Raw genomic sequence first — 21038 nt, forward strand, 5'->3', positions numbered from 1 at the left:
ATCAATAAAGTTCCTAGGAATATTTTTAAGTTTTATTTAATTAAATTTTAAAAATTAAAAAATTAAAAATAAATGTGTTAAAATAACATGAGAGTGGGAAGTTATGGTTGGTTATTTTATATTCCCATGGGAATATAAGATTCCCATCATTTGACATGGGAATAAAAATGGAGAAATTTATGAACAAAACATATTCCTGGGAATAAAAAGTACCCAGGCATAAACTATCAAAACTTGAAACAAACAAGGGAATATGTGAATTCCAATGTCATATTCCCGGGAATAATATTTGTATCCACGAAACAAACACCCCCTAGTTGTATGACTACTTATATGCAGTTTGATAATCTCTGGATTCCCTAGGAATTTGTTTTATTTTTATTTTTGCATGCGTTCATTCAATCATGCATACATTTTCATTTCATACAAAAAAACAAAAATGCTTACATCGTTTTTCTCCAACTGTTCAAAAAAGATGACGACTCGCCACAAATATCTTACAAGGGCTAACAAACCAAAGATCATGGCTGATATTGAATAAGAGAACACTACCTACAAGGAAACCTTGGACTAGTTCCAAGGCCAGATGGATCAATTTCAAGGCAAGGTGGATTCCATTATGGAGCCCCTTCATACTCAAAAGAGGCTACCTCATCCTTGGGGTACGCCTCCCCAGATTTCTCCTCTGGTTATCAACGTTGACACTGATGAAGTTCCACAAGAGAAACCACGACATATCTCTATGCCTGCAGCTACCAAGGCACTTGCTAAAAATAAGCTTGAGTATAGGGCTTTCCCATTCATTTCCAAATTCCACCTCAGACTGCTTCACCTGTTGCTCAATATCCATATCAGGTTCTTTTTAATTTGGAATGCCTCATGCTTATCCTAGGGCATCTTCTATTGTTGTCGTACCTCCATCTACTTATCCTAGGGCACCATATGCTTCGTATGGGTCCCACATGATCATACTGCTAATCAGATGGTTAATCCTAGGTTGATGTATCCTGCTCATATGTTTCCCCAATTTTCTTTTCCATTAGTTCATGCTCAAACTACTTCATAAGTTGCTCAACTTCCTAATTCTCAAGCATATCTACAAGGGTTGGTTGTTAATCAGAATACTCCTGATGCAAGTCAGAGCAAGTTTGTTGAATACCATTTGCTAGATGAGTGTATCAGGGCCATTGAGGGTTTTTCCGCCTATGGTATGGATGTCATGGAGCTGTGTCTAGTACCGAACGTAGTTCTTCCTCAAAAATTCAAAGTTCCCGACCTACCAAAGTACAAGGGGGTGAGTTATCCGAGGAGCCATGTCATCATGTACTGTAGGAAAATGGCTTCTTATATTGATAATGATGCACTCCTCATCCACTGCTTTCAAGATAGCCTGTCTGGGACTTCTCTTGATTGATATATGGGACTCGAGTGTAGCAAAATTTGATTCTGAAGGGATATGTCTAAAGCATTTTTGAAACATTGTAAATACAATATGGACATAGCTCCTACCAGTTTACAGTTGCAACCAGTCTCAAAGGACGAATAAAGCTTTCGAAGAGTATGCTCAGAGGTGGTGTGAAATGGTTGCGTATGTTTGACCTGCATTATCGATATTGAATTGGTTGATATTTTTATGGGTACCCTTCAGGGCTCGTACTTTGAGAAAATGGTTGGTAGTTTGTCCTTTAACTTTGCTGATGTTGTGACAATTGAAGAGCAAATTCAAAATGGGTTGAAGACCGGAAAAATTGTTGGCACTGCTAATCAACAAGCAGTGGCCAAGAAACCACAAGGTAACCTCACTAAGAAAAATAAAGGGAGACAAGCAATGTGATGGTGAATGTCCACCCCCAATATCAGGTTCTTATGGCTCACATGCTATACTACCCCTATCCTTATGTTACTACTGCCCAATACTAATAAACACCATTCCAGTAACAACCACAACCTCAATGCCAACAACCTCAACAGGCTTAAGCTCCCCAGAATCAGCAACCTCATCACAATGATAGAAACTAAGGTCAGGGCCAGAACAAGCATTGGACTGGTAATCAAGATAGAAAGCGTCCTAATTATGACAAGATTATTGTACCATATACTCAGTTGCTACCCTATCTTGTGCATATTGGGGCAATCGTGCCGAAAGAAATACCACATACATCATTCCCCTATTACCCAAGGCATAATCCTAAAGTGTCATATGCCTTCGACGCTGGATACATAGGGCACTCCACACAGGATTGCCTAGTCTTCAAGGCCAAAGTACAAGAGCTCATCAACTAGAAGATTTTATCATTTTTTGAAGAACAATATAATGTGAGGACAAATCCTTTTCCTGGCCACAATTGGCAAGTGGTTAATGTGATTGAGGAAGAGGAATGTACATAATTGGTTAGAGAAGTTGTTGAGGTGAAAACTCATATGACTGTTGTTATGAAGAAGTTGTAAGAACATGGTTTCTTAGAGGATCTTCATGAGGATTGTGCTATTTGTGAGGCATAACCCAATGAATATGTTGAACTGAAAAGCTACGTGCAAGACCTAATGAATAAAGGGGTTATTCAATTCACCAAAGCCAAAATTATCAAAGAGGTTTCAACAATTGAGTCGTTCACTATCATCTATAGGAAGAAGCAATTTGTGGTCCCTTTAAAGAAGATTCAACCTATCAACATTTGTGTCCCTAGGTCATTCCCTTATTAAAGTACCAAGGTTGTGCCTTGGAGGTATGACACCACTGCATACATGGGTGGTAAGGCAATATAGTTCTTTGAGGATGAAATTGTGAATATAGTTGGAACAAGGGGCATGACTCGCATTGGTCGTGTATTTTCTTCTAAGGTGACTCCAAAGGTGGTTCCATCGCCAACAGTTGTTCCTCCAAAAGAGAAGCCTGTTATAACAACCCTGCTCAATAAAGAGGGGCATCAACATCATTAACATATGTTCCCGTTACTACGGTTGTACCAATTGTTCCACCTGTAGTAAAGGATACCACTAGTAAGTCTGCAGAAGTTGTCAATTCCAAAGGAAAAGAGGTAATGAGTGAGCAAGATTAGAATGAGAAGCATAAGAAGAAGGTGCTTCCTGAAGAGAGATAGGAATTTCTCAATTTAATCAGAAAAGTGACTTCAAGATTGTAGATCAACTGGGGCAAACTGAAGGAGAATTGCCATCCAAGGCGCAGCGGAATTTAAAAATTTCTCCATTTAGTGATCCTTACAAATGGGCATGATCAGTGATAGAATCGTTACCTCTTGTGGCGATTCAAACCTTTGGTGCAGATCTCTTGTAATGATCAAAAACCTTGGATACAGATCCACGGGGCGATCACGAACGTTGAACGATGACAACGTCTCTACTCAGTCCACACGAACGGATTCCTTCAATCGCAGTGCTAGCTGTTATGAATGAAGGCTTTGAGTGAGAGAAAGAGAGATACGAAATTCCAACTCTTCAGTTGTGTTGTTGAGGAAGAAAGAGTGAGTTTGCACCAGCAACTTTTTGGCTTTCAATCTTTGTAAAATGGTAGGACATGATCCCCTATTTATAGGGAAAGTGTTGAAGTGGTTTGGAGGGAGAGATAAGGTTGATTCTTCAGAAGAGGGTGGAACCCGAAAAGTGACAAAGTGAGAAACTTGTTGATCAAGTGTGGTATGTGCTTGGCCTACTAATCTTCTCCATTCAGTTTTCTTTGCAACTTGCACCCTTTTGGTGAAGCAATGGTGGCTTCAATAATGTTGATGTTCCCTTGGCTTTTAACCCTTTTTGGAAAAAATTTACTTTTTGACATTGGCTCGGGTTTGATCACATGTGACCTTGTTGCACTCTAGTTGACTTGAATTCTTGTCTTAAAGTGTTATGGTATATGTTTGTGATCAGAAGGAATTAAAACAATATGAATTAAAGGCTTAATGAATGAATGGACATGTGTTTGGCTGCTGTGGTATGATGTATGCACCATGATGAAACCTTATCTTTGCACTTAGGCCAATTAAAATTGGCTCGTGCATTTTGCATGAAACTTAGGCAAATTAATCTTTGCCATGCTCTTAAAAAGTTGCAAAACGAACCAAGTCAAAAGGAGTTGTGGTGTGGAAATGACATCGATGTAAAGTGGAGGTCATGGACATGTTTATAGGCCTGACTAGGCATCTTGACTAACTTGGCCAATCCATAATTTGAGGTCCTTACCCAATGAATTAAGTATTGGGCCTTGAAACAAAGTTGAATAAGGATTCAATTAGCACATTTGGATCAAAGAAAATCCTTAAAAGCTTGAAAGATGAAAAATTTATGGGGTTTGGACCAAATGATAGGCCAAACTTGCCAAAACATGACCAACCAACATGCCCTAAAATGCAATTTTGAGTTTTCTAGAATTCCAAGATACCATTATAAATTTTTGAAGCTCAAATGGTTATATATTAATGGAAAACAAGCCTTTAAGCTTGGTGGGATGATTATACGTCATATTCATGGATGAAACCAATGAAATGAAATTGATGATTCAAGACCAAACCAAGAACTTGTACCATGGATGAAATTAATGTTTTCTTGGTGAATGATGGTTGAAAATAGCTTGAATTATTGGTGAAGGTATTAATGAAAGATAAGGTGATCAAGTAAGGCAAGGCCTAAAAGGAAAAGGGTGCACAAATTACGACTTCTTGGATCACAAGGTTCATCAAATGCCAAAGTCAAACAAAATTAGGGTTTGGGGTACAAAAGGTGTCTTGAAGCAAATCACAAGGTTGAGGCATGATCAAAGTCTAGATATTATGGGTCCTCAAAGGTAAGTCCATGTCACAAAGTGGATGATGGCTCATGCAAGCCACATAGGATCAAGAAACTAGGGTTAAGGTCCATGGGTGACTAGATGAACAAGCAAAGTCTTCAATGTGAGATCACCATCCAATTAGGGTTCTTGGAGGTGAGTGGAATGACTTGAGTAATCCCCAAGGTCAAAGGATGCTGAGGATGAGAATTAGGATTTAGGGTTTCTTAGGCACACCCCAACTTGATCAAAGGATCTTGGTGCTCAGGTATAAACTTCATGCCTTGAGTTTTCTTTCTTGTTCTCTTGTTATGGATGCAAGATGCAAATGAGATGATGGGTATATGAACATATGCCAATGCATTAGGGTTATGAAAGTGGTATGAGAGTAGGGTTAATTTGAGGGTATGACACACACATCATGAAAGATCAAACATACACAACATATATCATACACATCGAACATTTCTCTTATGACTGATCTATTTCCCCAACATAATATTTCGGTCAATCCCCAACAGATGACCTCACGCAAAGGCTTCTCTGCCATTCCATATCCCCAATAAACAAGTCCCAATAAATACACTTACCTTCCTTTTAATACATCTTTAGCCTTAACGGTCAAAATTTTGGATATTCTTGTATTTAATCCTCTTCCACCTCGAATGCCCGAAAAGTTGACGTCATATAGGTTCAAGAAGATTAAATAGAGGCAACTGTCATACCCCAAAATTTGCCTTCCCCTTTTCACTTTTTTATCTAACTTTTAATTTGATTCATCTGCATCCTCTTAGTTATCTAGGTCATTAATTCATAATTACACATATTTTCCTCTTAAAACATCATTGATTCAAAGGTTTGCTATTTGTGATATAGAGCATTGGATTATGGATAATGCATGGACAAGTTACTTGGATACCACAAGCTTGAGGTTAATATGGGATATACCTTAATTCTTGGTACAATCTTAGGATGGCATCAGGGAATAGGTGATTGTGAAAGGCATAGTTAAGACTTGACTTTTGGTGATCATGTTCCTATAGATGACATTTAGTGATTACTAATGATCATTGCTTGGTTCATATTTTGGCATTTATACAAAGTTAGTTTCTTTCAAAGGTATTTCAAATTAAAACATTCAAGGTTTGGATTTTGGAAAGAAAGCATTGTTGCTTAAGGAACAAGTCACGTTCATTTCAAGAAGTTGTATTCATTGCTAAATGTAAAAATACATCACAAAAACCCAGATTACAAGTGCACAATTTTACATGTTCTTGTCCTAGGATTGACTTTCGGTCAAATGTCTAATCCTAAGACCTAGTTCCCTTTTTCCTTCTTCATTCCTTCTTTGTGCATACATGTATTCAAAATTCTTCACTATACCATGACTTGACCCATGCCTTGTTTCATACCAGGACCTTCATGAGATTTTCCTCAAGCCATTCTAAGCCAAACCTGCAAGCACACACCAATTTCATTTTAAAGATAAATATATAACCATATTCAATAATTTCATGACAGTCCCACAATTCAACATTCAAACTATTTCATAAAAGATTTTGAAGCAATGTCATAACCTTCTAGTTCCCGATTTTCACATCAAACCAATTTCCCTTAATAAGGCATTCTAACTAATTTTTAATCAAATAACCTAACTGCCATATTAGTTCCAGTTGCATAATATTATCAATTGTAAAGGAAATTTCATGGTAGTTTTAATTCATTAACATTCAACATAGATTAAAACTGCACTTGACTCACTCTTCCCATTCCATGCCAATTATAACATGTCTCTAATACAATCTAACATCATCATAATTAACACTCCAAATTCAGTCATTATCGCATTGACAATCACTCCATTGATTCAAGGGCATTGCAAACCAGTTCGAACATCATTCCAACATAGCCATTTCATGCTAACCACTCCCTAACAACTCATTATCACAACAATAATCTCAATTCAAAAACAATACTAACATACCTAACATTAAGTTCACTAGTTGCAACCAAACTCACTAATTTCATCCTAACCAACCATCCTCCTTACTTGAATTCATGACAACCAATGTAAGTAGTCTTGCTAACCATTTGCTCTAGCTTCGTTTACATCCTATTATTAACAGTTTTTTCCTAATAGGATTCAATTGAATTGAATGTTTCAGAAATCTAACTAGTTTCTAACAATTAACATCTATTCATCCAAGCTAATTTTCAAACCATTTAACTCAATTAACTTAACTAAATAATAACCAATTCTTAATAGAATCTCAATTATTAACTAGACATTATTTTAACAGAGTTAAACTTAGCAGAACATTGACAACTACTAACAATTAACTCTAATCAATTTTAACTAATTATGCAACTCAATAACTTGCTGTAACAGAAAATCCAACTAACTCAAACTGAATCTAACTGCAATCAACAGTCATCTAACATAAATATTAACTCTTAACTAACTTCAACATGAGAAGTTTAACTCTGTTATCTGCCCTAACACCCCTACCCGGACTGTCCGAGTTTGTTACTCAATTCACCCTCTATAAATTCTATTCATTACTCAATCATTAGGATCCAATCACATTATCTAGAAAATCACCAAATCATCAACATTTTGATCAATCTCTCTCTAAGCTCTCTTTGTTCTCTCACTGAATTCTCTGAGAATCTCATTCAGTTTCATCACTCTTACCTCACAATTCTCTCTACTCATTCGCATCAATCTCACACAAGCCTCAACACCACACAGATTCAACGACGTGCAAATTTTCCTGCAGACAACAACCGATTGGAAGAAGAAGAAGGAAATTGAAGCAAGAAGAGTTTGAAAGCTTGAAGTTTTAATGGACGTTCTTGATTTTCTCTTCGAATTTGTCATCGTCTTCGCCATTGCAACCATCACTAAAATAAGTTTTCGCCTTGAAGGTTAGCTGACTTACATCTCCTTGCTTAAATTGCCTCACCATGATGTAAAGTCTGTATTTGGGAGACAAACCCCTAGGGTTTGGACTCCAGATAGTTTGTAACCACCATTTAATTTGGATCTTTAGATTTAGGTTTTTTTTCTCATTTGGGTTCGATTTGGGTTGCAGAGAAGGATTTAGAAAAAATCAAGGTGATATTTATGAGATAGCATGGTGAGACAGTCATGTTGATATGTGGTTTGAGGGGATTGGCCCTCCGCCACCGCCAGAGGCAATTTCCGGTGCGACTGAGTTCTTAGCTCAGGTTGCAACGTGAAAGAGTTTGAATGTTTGAGGGAATTGAGCTGAGTTTGCTTGAAATCCTCCCCACTCTCCTTATGGCTTCGCATCTGGGCTTTAGGACCATCAGAAATTCCTCACTACACCCCTGCAACCAACATACACCCCATAGTGAACAACGACACACAACATAACCTTGGGCCTCCTCTTGAGCCCAACAACAAACTAGTTGTTATACACACACCTCCTCGTCACCACTACACCCCGCCCATCTTTTCTTACTTCTTTTTGTTTTCCTTTTGATTTTTGTTTATTTCTTATTAGTTTTTAATTCTTTTAATCCATTTTTAATGGAAAAATACTTTGACAAGGTTAACACTTTAATCCACATTTTAATAAATAATGACACATTTTGATTTTGATTTAGACTTTAAGTATTTTAGTTTAGAAATTAACCATTAGCTTTCGAATGATTTTCAATTTAAATCCCTTCTTTAGAAAATAACATGCACATGTTCATAATAATTTTTAGAAATTGATTTGTTTCCCTTAAGGTTTTTATACTTAAAATCCTTGTGCTTAATTCTTAACTTGATCCTACCTCCGATTGATTAAGTTGATCAAAATCTTATTTGATCAATTAATCCTTTGACAGATGCCTAAACCCCATGTCCAGTCAAGTGATAAAAAGTTTATTGATCACTTTATGGGACTTACCCTATGTGTGTGGTGTTGCACTGGATAACTAAAGACAAACTTAGACTCAAGACTTCAAACTCAAGTCAGACACAAGCTTGAGACGTCATACAAGATTATGAAGACTGTGAGCATCAAACACAACAAAAAGACTCTTCAACACTTGTCAGTTACGATGTGAATTGTGCGTCACAAGCCTTATACAACGAAGAAGGATGAGACAAATTATTCCTATCCTTGTTATGAGTGCCTCTGCGTACAGGACGTAGGCCTTAGTTATTTAGAGTATTTGCCTCTATTCATAGACTTTAGTGCAATTCAAGTCATATAATCGACAATTCTTCTTCCCCATATTGAACAGACAACACTCCAACACTTCAATCAACATCAATAATACTCTTCTCTTTGGACCAAACACAACCTTCTTTAGCATCCATATTTCTTTGGGTCAAGCACCTCATGGTCAAACACCCATCTCCGAATCAATATCTTTCATGCATTGCTCTGTGGAGATTCATGCTCTAGAAACCTCATGCATTGCCTTGTGTAGCCTCATGCTCTGGCAAACCCTTTTCTTTTATTTTTCCCTGTGGAGCCTCATGCTCTGACAACTTCATGCATTGCCCTGTGGAGCCTCATGCTCTGGCGAACTTCATGCATTGTCCTGTGGAGCCTCATGCTCTAGCAACCTTCAGATCTTGCCCTATGGAGCTTCATGCTCTGGAAACCCCATTTGTATGTCTTGATCCTTGGATCTAGGAAAAATCCTACATTTCTGCATTAGCCACACTCTTTGGTTCAGATACACCTACTCAATGGATCTAGATTATACACTCTTTGTTCAAACCAAACCTTTACAACACCTTTAACTTTACAACACTTTCCCTATTCAATCAACTCTTTCTTTTTTCTTTTGACACTTAAACCTTTTTGCAAGACAACAACTCTTCTTTCAGAAAAGAACTTTTATAATCTATTTCTTAGCAGTCAGACTAAAAGCTTGGAGTATCCGAACTAGGATCAAATCAGCTAACTTCTACACACTTCTAGGATACAATTATAATTATTCGCTAAAAACAAATAACACACACTTATTCTCTACTCCGAACTACGGATCTCTGATTTCCTCATTGCATTATGAGGATACATAGGCACGAGGGCCAAAATCCTCCACGAGCACATTAATTATAAACCTTTTTCCCCTTTCACAAGTAAGCTCTAGATAGTAACACCCATTCACGCAAAGAACAAGCAAAATGGTTCCCGTCGAGTATGAAAATTGTGAGGAATGCTAATACCTTCCCCTCGCATAACCGACTCCCTTACCTATTTCCCCCCTTGGGTTTTAGTGATATTTTTCCTTTCCTTTCGGAGTAAATAAAGATCAGCGACGACTCTATTGTATCATCGAGCGTGCGATGCGCTTGGGTATTTTTCGCGTCGTGATAGATCTCCCGCATGAAGTTTTGTGCAATATGTCTATTACAGTTTGATATGCATCAATAAACCCCAGATTCTCTGACGTGTTTGGGACAATATCATCAACTTAGAGTCGATGCCCAATGGAATTTTAACGATTTGAGAGAATTTGCTAAGTATGTGTGTCGTCAGTGGAAGCGCCATCATCTATGGGTCAAAAAAGTACGTAACTACAAGGGGTTTTTAAAAAACTGGTGACTTTACACTGCCCAATTTTTTTCAGTTTTGCCAAAAATCTGGTAGAACATGACGTTTTTAAAAAATTTGGTAAACTCTCTCACACATATTTTTTTTAAAAACAGTATAAATGCATACCAGACTATTTAAACACACTACCATAATTTTTGATTTATACCTAATATTTTATTGGTTCTACCCGATTTTTCGTTCGTCCATTTTTGATAAAGTTTTGACAAGGGTAGTATAGGTCTTATTAAAATTTTGGGGGTGTCAGGTTAAAGTGTGGGGTGGTAGGAAAAATTCTCACAAACGTTACGTGAACATGCATGTTTTGGGCTTGAGAAAAATTGGCCACCAAAGCCCACTAATTTGACAAACCACTTTTTAAAATAAATTTTGGATATTACTTTATCCACCCCATGGGGTGAGGGTGAACAAATTGAAAATCTGAATTTGTCCTTCCATATTTCAGAGATACATCTTCAGATGCACTTAATACACATATCAAAGGTGTCGCAAGTGAGCCTCGCCCCGTTTATGTCAAAGGCGGAGGAACCCATAGAAATAAATTTAGGTGACAATGACACAAGTTTTAAGGCTTTTTAATTTTTATCTTACAATGTATTTAGATGGTGACTCGTTTTTTGTATGTATTGTTAACACAGTTTGATACATATGTAATCTATATTCAAAATCAATTTGATAACAATTTGTAAATTTTACGAAAACTTACTTTTTCAAGCTCTTAACATTTTTGGCCTTGCATAAAACAGGTTATGTATGGAAACCAGGGAGTTTTTGGAGACACACTTATGGAATATCCCCATTTCAAATTCAAAAAACACCAAATATGGGGTATTTAAGAGATACTTCTCCATAGAAACCCTTAAGTTGAAAAAAAAGGAGATTATGGATATGTATATCCAAAATATCCTCTGAGACAGGGATATGGTTTCTAAGGTCCATAATGATCTAAAACTTGTATAAATATGTGGTCTCTCATCTCATGTTGTTCATAAAAACACACCGCACCAGAAAATGAACATATATGTACATATCGCATTTTTCTACTTCAATGGTGTGAAACCCTCACTTGAATTTAGGGTAACAAAGTACACCTCTCTTGTAGATCTAAATTCCATATTAGAGAATCTCCTGCAATATTCAAACAATCGAAGAGTTGTGAAGCTCGAGTAGCGTTTACCCTCGATTGAAAATGAATGGAAGATTCAGTTCGACAACTTTGAGCTGAAGATAGATGAAGATTTAAGGGTTATGTGGAACAAATTTCACCATTACGAAACAAAAGGTCTAATTCTGTTCGAGCTAGATGCAAATATTGTGAGATTGACCAAAGATATTCTGAGATGTTGCAACATTTTGCTGAAATATATTGTTAAATTTACGTTATGTATTTATGTTACGATTATCTATGTAATGTTACATATTTTGATATTAATTTATCTTTTTCTTCAACTTTATGCATCCATCTGTTCCTGGTTTTTGGTTTAAGCTTACAAAGTGAATTATGAAGATGCATCTCCGTAAACTTCTTTGAGTTTTGAAATAAGGGTTGTTACGGAGATACACATATGAATTAGCCATAATATGATTACAGATATGCATCTCTGAAAATATTTTTGGAAAAATGGGGGTGACTCAGGGCCAGTTTGTTTTAGCTTTAAAAAAATGGATTTTTTCTTTGTATTTTTTAAAATGGATTTTACAAAAATGTTTTTCAAAATATTACAAGTTTTTCTAAATTTATTTTTTATATATTAAAAGATTGAATTGTTCATTGTATAACATAAATATACATTATTGAAGATCAAAATATAGTCAAAATCACAAATTTTTAAAAAAGTTTGTATCTAAAAAATGATTTTTAGAAAAAGCTATTTGAAATAGCTTCAAAATTAAGTGATTTTTTGAAATTTTGATATCCAAAAAAAGTTTCGATAAAATGATAAAGTACCTAAAATAACATTTTAAGAATAACTATTCAAACAAAATTTTCATTTGAAGTTTTTATGAAAAGTTTCTTTGTAAAATTTTTTTACACTAAAATATATAATACTATAAAAATCATTTCTAAAAAAAGGCAAAACAAACGGGCCCTCAGTCGCTCAAGCCTTAGGGGTGTGTAATTTGGATGCGTCCAGAGATGCATCTCCGGAATATATAGATTTTTGAGACTACCGTAATGAACTAGCACCACACGGTGTGGATAAAGTAATGCCCTAAATTTTTATAATATTTTTCGTGATACACTCTTAGATTATAATTAACATGTAGTAGATTAACATGTGAGTGAAGTTTTATTCAAGCAATTGGTAACAATGGCGACCTTCTTTCGATGTGGTGTAATGGGAAAGAGACTTCTTTGTTTTCTTCTCTTTTCTCATCCTGATTATCTTGGTGTTAGTTTGGAGTTTAGGGCTTCTAGGCCCGTTCTTTTGTAGTAAACATTTACTCTAAGTGTGCTTTGTCAAATAAAAGAGTCACGTGGGTTAATCTTCTTATGCATTGAGTCAATCTCGGGGGAGAGGTGTAATGTGTATTTTGGGACTTCAATTATGTTTGTTCTTCGAGTGTGAGGATTGAGGCAGATAGTCCATTTCTCATTGATGGGAATGTTGAGTGTCTAGCCTTTAGAAGCTTTGATTATAGACAAGTTAAACTTATGAGTAATACCATTAAGTTATGAAAAAATTGATTGAGTGCAGACTAAGAAAATAAACTCAAATCACTACGAATTAATTTGGTTTTATGTTGGGATGCCGATCAAGGAAGCGATCTATCTACTACAACGTGTGATGAAGCACTAATGGATGGATCAAAAGACTCGCACTTAATCTTTATTGACTTGGAGAAGGCGTATGATGGAGTGCCTAAAGATATTTACTAGAAACCCCTTGAGAGTAAATGGCTAATGATTGCATATATTTGAGTTATTCAAGATATGTATGAAGAGATATCAACTATTGCGCGGACACAGGGTGGAGAGACGAACAATTTTCCTATTATAATAGGTTTGAATCAAGGTTCAACTTGAAGTACTTACCTTTGTACTTTAATCTTGCATGTACTAACATGACACATCCAAGAGCTAGCACCAAGATGCATGTTTTTTGTAGATGATATAATCCTACTTAGAGAGTCGGAGGAGAATCTAAACGAAAAGGTTGGTGACGAACTTTAGAAACCTTTGACTTTCTTCTAAGTAGAAATAAGACATATCTAGTAAAAAAAGGAGAAGTGTTTCAAATCTATAGGTGAAAGATGAAGACCATATCATCTCACAAGTCACACCGTTTAAATATCTTAGATTTATAATACAAAGCGATGGAGAAATAGGAGGGAATGTAAATCATCAAATTTAAGACGGATGACTGTAATGGATGAGGGCTTCAGGGGTTTTATGTTATTGTAATTGTATCTCTGTGTGTCTAATATGATCACACATGGTGTATATTTATATGCAAATAGGGAATATACAATAGGAAATAATATCAATTACAGTTATGACTAATTGAATATCAATCAATACTAATTGATTGATAACATATTCTTAACACTCCCCCTCAAGCCGGATCGTATATATTGTATGATCCGAGCTTGTTACAAATATAATTCACTCGAGAACCCCTGAGAGACTTGGTAAACATATCAGCCAATTGATCTTCAGATTTGACAAATTCCGTGGTTATTTCTCCCGACAGTACCTTGTCTCTTACATAGTGACAATCTATTTCTATGTGCTTGGTCCGTTCATGGAAAACCGGATTGGACGCAATGTGGAGTGCCGCTTGATTGTCGCATATGAGTTTTGTGTTCTGAAGGTCACCGAACCTAAGTTCTGAGAGCAAATTCTTAAGCCAAGCAAGTTCTTTTGAGGCTGCTGCCATAGCCCGATATTCAGCTTCAGCACTAGATAATGCAACTGTGTTTTGTTTCTTGCTTCTCCATGAGATCATATTTCCTCCAATAAGAACACAATATCCAGAAGTGGATCTCCTATCCGACGGTGATCCTGCCCAATCTGCATCTGAGTAACAAGTGATTTTAGCATCACCCTTATCTTCATATAATAGGCCTTTTCCTGGTGCATTCTTTATATATCTGAGAATCCGAATAACGGCATTCCAATGAGTATCACAAGGAGCATTAAGGAATTGACTCACAATACTCACTGCAAAAGTAATATCCGGTCTGGTGACGGTAAGATAATTGAGTCTACCCACTAGACGTCGATATCTTCCCGGGTCTTTCAACAACTCCCCCTGACCCGGAAGAAGCTTGACATTGGGATCCATAGGAGTATCAATCGGACGACAGTCAAGCATACCAGTTTCAGTTAGGATGTCTAATGCATACTTACGTTGGTTAATTGCAATGCCTGATGAGGACTGTGCAACCTCAATACCTAAGAAGTATCTGAGTGAACCCAAATCTTTTGTCTGAAAGTTTTTGAAAAGATGAGTTTTGAGTCGCTGAATACCGTCTGTATCGTCTCCAGTGATAACAATGTCATCAACATAAACCACAAGAAAGATGTGTTGTCCGTTGGAAGAGTGAAGGAAGAAAACAGAATGATCTGCTTCACATCTAGTCATACCAAACTGTATCAAGGCAGAGCTGAAGCGACCAAACCAAGCACGTGGAGATTGTTTTAGCCCATAAAGAGATCGATTGAGCCGACAAACAAATCTTGAATTACCAGGAATAGTAAAACCTGGAGGTTGATCCATATACACTTCCTCCTCCAATTCTCCGTGTAAGAATGCATTTTTAATATCCAACTGATGAAGCGACCAATGATTAATAGCAGCCAATGCAAGGAAGAGACGGACTGAACTAATCTTGGCCACTGGAGAAAAGGTGTCACCATAATCAAGGCCAAATATTTGTGTGTATCCCTTGGCTACCAAACGAGCTTTAAAACGATCAATCTGACCATCTGGTCCAATTTTCACTGTATAAACCCATCGACAGCCCACTGTAGTTTTGTCTGTAGGTAAAGGAACAATGTCCCAAGTGTTATTTGAATGCAATGCAGTCATTTCTTCCACCATCGCCTGACGCCAATTGGGATCAGTCATAGCTTCACCTGTAGACTTAGGAATAGACACAGAATCCAAAGCAGACACAAAAGAAACATAGGAAGTAGATAGACGGTCATAATTTAAAGCACAGACATATTTAGGATTTGGATTATGAGATCGAATACCTTTTCGTAATGCTATTGGAAGGTCAAGTTCAGGTGACGTAGCTGGAGGAACAATTGGAGTAGGAGATGGTGCTGGTGGATCAATATCATCTCTAACTGCCGATGGACGCGTTGTGCGTCGCTGATATACCTGCAAAGGAGGTTTAATGGGTGTGGGGATGACAGAAGGGATATCTTGATCATCTAAATTACAACTCTCCTGGGAGGACGAAGAGGCAGAGAAAAAAGGAGAACCTTCAAAAAATGTTACATCGGAAGAGACAATGTACCGTTGAAGTTGAGGACAAAAACAACGATATCCCTTTTGTATACGTGAGTAGCCTAGAAAAATACATTTGAGAGATTTAGCGGAAAGTTTGTCTTTACCTGGATTAAGATCATGAACAAAGCATGTGCAACCAAACACACGAAGGGGAATGGGGTAGAGATCGTGTTCCGGATTCAAGATAGAGTATGGAATCTGATCTTGAAGGACCGAGGAAGGCATTCGGTTGATAAGGTGACATGCGGTGAGGAGAGCATCACCCCAAAAACGAGAGGGTACATTGTGGTGAAGAAGAAGAGTCCGTGCAGTTTCAACTAAATGACGATTCTTCCGTTCAGCAACACCGTTCTGTTGTGGTGTATGAGCACATGATGATTGGTGAATAATTCCCTGTAATGTTAAAAGAGATTGAAACTGGGATGACATATATTCACGAGCATTATCTGTGCGTAAAATTTTAATGGTAGTATTAAACTGGTTTTTAATTTCAGCATAAAACTCTTGGAATATACGGAAAACATCGGAACGGTTTTTCATTAGAAATAACCAAGTGCATCGTGAGTAATCGTCGATGAACGTTACAAAGTAATAGTATCCTAAAGTAGACTTCACACGACTAGGACCCCAAATATCAGAGTGAACTAAAACAAAAGGTGATGCAACACTTTTATTTACTCGTTGACAATAAGTACTACGAGTATGTTTGCCTAATTGACAGGACTGACACTCAAAAGAAGAAAGCTTAGAAAGACTAGGAACTAAAAGACGCATTTTATTTAGACTAGGGTGACCCAAACGTTGATGTGTGAGTTCTTGAGAAGCAATAGAAGCACAGGCCACCGGTGGAGAAAGATGATATAATCCTCCAGCTTCACTCCCTGCTCCAATCGTCCGTCCTGTACGTCGATCCTGGATATGAACAGAATTAGCATTAAAAAGAACTGAACAATCAAGAGTACGAATAAGCTTGTGAACAGATATTAGATTAAAGGGACAACCAGGAATGTAAAGGACAGACTCTAAAGACAAGTTTGGAAGTGGATGTGCCCGACCAAGGCCTTGAACTTTGGCTTTAGAACCATCCGCCACAGTGACAGAAGGCAAAGAATCAGAATAAGACAAATGAGATAAAAGAGATTTATTACCAGTCATATGATCAGATGCACCAGAGTCAAGGACCCAAGGACCAAGTGAAGATGTAGAGACAAAAGCTACAGGATTACCCGACTGAGCAACAGCGGCAGATGATGATTGTTGATGGGCTGCTTTGTATTGGAGGAAATCATTGTAATCAGCGGCGGGAATAGTGACATCTTTAGTGAACATGATGGAATCGGTATCTCCCATGATATTTGATGGCTCGGAACGAAAAACCGAGAGCAGATCTGGAACAACGGCGACGGCTGGGGGCAGCGGATGCGCGACTGATTGTCCGGCGCGTGAGATTCACGTGCGATGAAGGAGAGACGTGTGCGGACGCGTGCGGCGGCGGAAGCCAGTGAATCTGGCCGATTTGTAGGAGACGATTCCGGCGTATAGGAATCTCGCCGAAAAGTCGACAGGAGCGGCGGAGACGGCGGCGGCGCTGTGGGTGGCCGGGAAAAAAAAGAAAAAGAATTTTTTTTATTTTTTTTATTTTGTGGAAGACAGTAGGTCAACCAGCTCTAGATACCATATTGTAATTGTATCTCTGTGTGTCTAATATGATCACACATGGTGTATATTTATATGCAAATAGGGAATATACAATAGGAAATAATATCAATTACAGTTATGACTAATTGAATATCAATCAATACTAATTGATTGATAACATATTCTTAACATATGTGATACGATTGTACCGTTCAAACTAAGGGAAATTTTTTATCGGACTGCGGTAAAACCTGCGATGTTGTACGAAACAGAATGTTAGGGGATTAAGAATCAACATGATAATAAAATAAACGTAACAGAGATGATAATATTGTGTTGAATGTGTAGTAAGATTAGACATGATAAGATTATAAATGACATATTAGAGAGAGTGTTTGGATATCAGCTTTAGTATAAAAGATAGTGGAAAATAGGCTTAGGTAGTTTGGACATATAGATAAAAGGTTTGTAGATTTTGTAGTAAGGATATTATATTAGATGGAGAAAAGTCAAACAACTAGAGATAGAAAAAAACATAGAAAAACTGTAAAAAAAAATTATGATAGATCTCGAGATTAATAATTTAGATAAAAATATAGTCCTGAATAAAATATTATTACGGAAGATGATTTATGTAACTGACCTCCACTTAATGAGATAAGATTTGGACGATGTTGTTGAGTTGATCCATAAAGTAAAAAAGAAGTCGTATAACAAAAAAAAATGGATATACCATGTTTACAAACCAGAGACTAACTTTACAGAAAAAGCCATACTGAAAACAATGCAAGAATCATGTTATTCTGCTACACAAGGAATAAACCAAATTCAAAAACACAATCAATTATTTGGAACCATTCACAAATGCCCTTGTAACTAGCTGCACAGTTAAATGTGGACACCTATGCACAAAACCTTCAAACTTAGGAGAAGAAACCATAAACTCAATATTCTTAACTAAGAAATTAAAAGCTGTCTCCTTCAAATTTTGGTTTGAACAAGTATCAGCAATCTCTAGTGTCTCAAATGCATTAGAACTGCTTATTGAGTTAAGCAAGAATCTTTCACAGTATTTCAACAAGTGTGGAATAATATACTTATCAGCTGCTTGTGACAAAGCATACACATGTTTCTCCAATTTTTCCAAAGCCAATGTTCCACTGTACAGAAACTCTAACAGAGATTCTAGTTCTTCATGCTTCAAATCTGGTATAGTTATTGTGTTACAACTTGGTGCAGCTTTACATTCATCACTCTCTAGCATGTTCTTGAAAATTTCTGATCTTGCAGCCTACAACGTAATAACCAAAATTTAGAAAATAATACTATTTTTAAACTCAGACACAAACCCTGATATTAGCGTTCAACTTAACAATATCGGTTTTTGTCTGGTGTTATTGGAAATATTTAGTTGGAAAAACCATTAAAACTCACCAAAACGGATTTATGCGCAGGAATCGGTGGACCATGATTGCCTGGACAAATCAATATATCTGTATGAATTTGTTCTTTGAATGCAGCAAGAAAGCCTCTGAGAAAACCCAAATCTTGTTTTTGTTGATTAAACTTCTCTATTTGTTCTGAACACAATTTTATGCAATCATCAAGTGTCTGCATACCAAAAAAGTGAAAAACAATCTTTTTGATTATATATATACTTTTTTATACACAAATTTTCAAATGAACTATATGAATTATGAAAAGAATCATAGCTTGCCTTACTCGAATTTCGCCGCGAAACCGGAGAATCAGTTGGAGTAGTGATTGCTTTTGTTTTGTCACTTTCAAGATCGTTCATCATGTTGATTATGCTTCTAACTCCTTCATAGCAGGATCCACATATTGTATTCCTTGGAGGCCTTAATATTAACGGCATAGTTGTGCACACACAACAATCCATTTTTTCTTCTTAGAATTTTCCTCTTCTTTCTTAAATTACACACACAAAAAAGAGGAAAATGAAAGAGATAACATACACATATATGATTCTTCTGAACTTTGTATATATATGTAGTTGTCCTCTACCATTTATTATTTATATAACATATTAATGTTCCTTGGACCTTATAAGAAATGATTCAAGTCTTAAGTTTAGTTAATTTAATAAATGTGCATAATTATTACGACATTATCCTTCATAATTGAAAGATAATAGTAGGCTGGATGTAAACCACATAACAATATGTGTACATGTCCAATCTAATCATTATTATCTTTTGAATATATTTATTTTATGAAAAAATAATAGAGGAAAGTGAAATTGAAAATTTGATACACCCAACAAAATTTGGATAAGACAGTAAGAATTTTTTTTCGCTTTACTTAATAGTCATAAATTCGAATCAAGATCTAAACATATGACTGTATTAAACTTGAAAAAGAGAGATTAGTCAGAATATCAGAGAATATCAGATATTAGGTATCTACGTGAAAATGAGATTGGTAAATTAGGAAGTGGTTTGGTAGGCTATCATTTTAGAGTAGTAGTTAGAAAAATAGTTAACAAAAAGAATCAAGCAGTTAGGAAGAAGAAGACTTTCCAACCATACAATATCAAAAATGAGGAAAGCAAATTCCTTATCCTTGTAAGTTGTAACCACTTTTGTAGTTATCATTATCATTCCCTTCATGTAGTTCCTGGAAAGTTGTAACCACTATTAATTATTAATTTATCAAGATTAATTTATAATGCTATAAACAGTTGTAATCGTGTGTTTAAGGCCAGGCTGGTTTGTTAATGGTTCAAGTTGCAATGGTATTTTTATGACATGATTAGCCGACCAATCATGCTCACTTGTTATTTGGTAATGCTCTCTCTGAATATAAGCACTTAATTAAATAAATAAATTTGGTGGTCTTTTAAATAGTAAAATTTAATTAATTTAATCATATTTAATGTTATTGTACTTAGAATATTCTTAAACTAATGTAACTTTTATTTTTAATGTTCCCTTTTATATGTGTATAAATGCAATTTAATGGATATAATTATATACCCAAAGGTATTTGAATGGAAATACATAAATAACAATATTGAAAAAAATAAAATAAAGAGTTTTGTTTACTGTGGTTCTCCTCAATTCTCAGTAGTTGTATAGGAAGGATATCCGTTTTTATATAAAAAATGTTACAACTATATATCTATTCAGTTAATTATAATTTTTTAGAAGATTTTTTTGTCCTTAATATTAATCTTATACATTGTTCAAGTGTAACTCTAAGTCTAAAATATTTTAGTCAAGATACTTACAAGTAATTAACTAAATAAATTGGTTAGGTAGTTCGTTGATGGTAAGCCTAATCAGTGTTGTATAGATAAGTGATCTTATGTCCGAGGTACTGAGTGTTAGACTTGTTGATCTAGATTTGTTGGTGTAATATGGCTCGTAGATATTGTTTTGATATCTTGGTACAATGTCTGAGGACTGAGGACTGACACCTGCAAACACTATGATGCTCAAATTAGTGACTATCGAAGTTGGTAAGAGATATTTTAGGTTAGAAAATGCGTGTCTCTTGATTCGTCGTATTGCTTTCATTTTATAGGCTTGTTTTAGGTTTTTGGACCTA

The 21038-nt window shown here is 36.1% G+C and overlaps 1 protein-coding gene and 1 long non-coding RNA gene across 2 annotated transcripts; both read right to left on the reverse strand.

The window, feature by feature from the left end:
• Window positions 1-5967: 5967 nt before the first annotated feature.
• On the reverse strand, window positions 5968-7661 carry LOC127084061 (uncharacterized). Its single transcript, XR_007788614.1, has 2 exons — window positions 7473-7661; window positions 5968-6232 (listed from the first exon to the last, which is right to left on the reverse strand). It is a non-coding gene; the product is annotated as an uncharacterized LOC127084061 (long non-coding RNA).
• A 10497-nt stretch (window positions 7662-18158) lies between these two features.
• On the reverse strand, window positions 18159-19545 carry LOC127084062 (BTB/POZ domain-containing protein At3g56230). Its single transcript, XM_051024441.1, has 3 exons — window positions 19186-19545; window positions 18903-19079; window positions 18159-18759 (listed from the first exon to the last, which is right to left on the reverse strand). The coding sequence occupies exons 1-3, from the start codon at window positions 19366-19368 to the stop codon at window positions 18313-18315; spliced, it is 807 nt and encodes a 268-aa protein (XP_050880398.1). The 5' UTR covers window positions 19369-19545; the 3' UTR covers window positions 18159-18312.
• Window positions 19546-21038: the final 1493 nt, after the last annotated feature.

Source organism: Lathyrus oleraceus, chromosome 5 (assembly GCF_024323335.1).
Source record: "Lathyrus oleraceus cultivar Zhongwan6 chromosome 5, CAAS_Psat_ZW6_1.0, whole genome shotgun sequence".
In the NCBI taxonomy this organism is placed as follows: domain Eukaryota; kingdom Viridiplantae; phylum Streptophyta; class Magnoliopsida; order Fabales; family Fabaceae; genus Lathyrus; species Lathyrus oleraceus.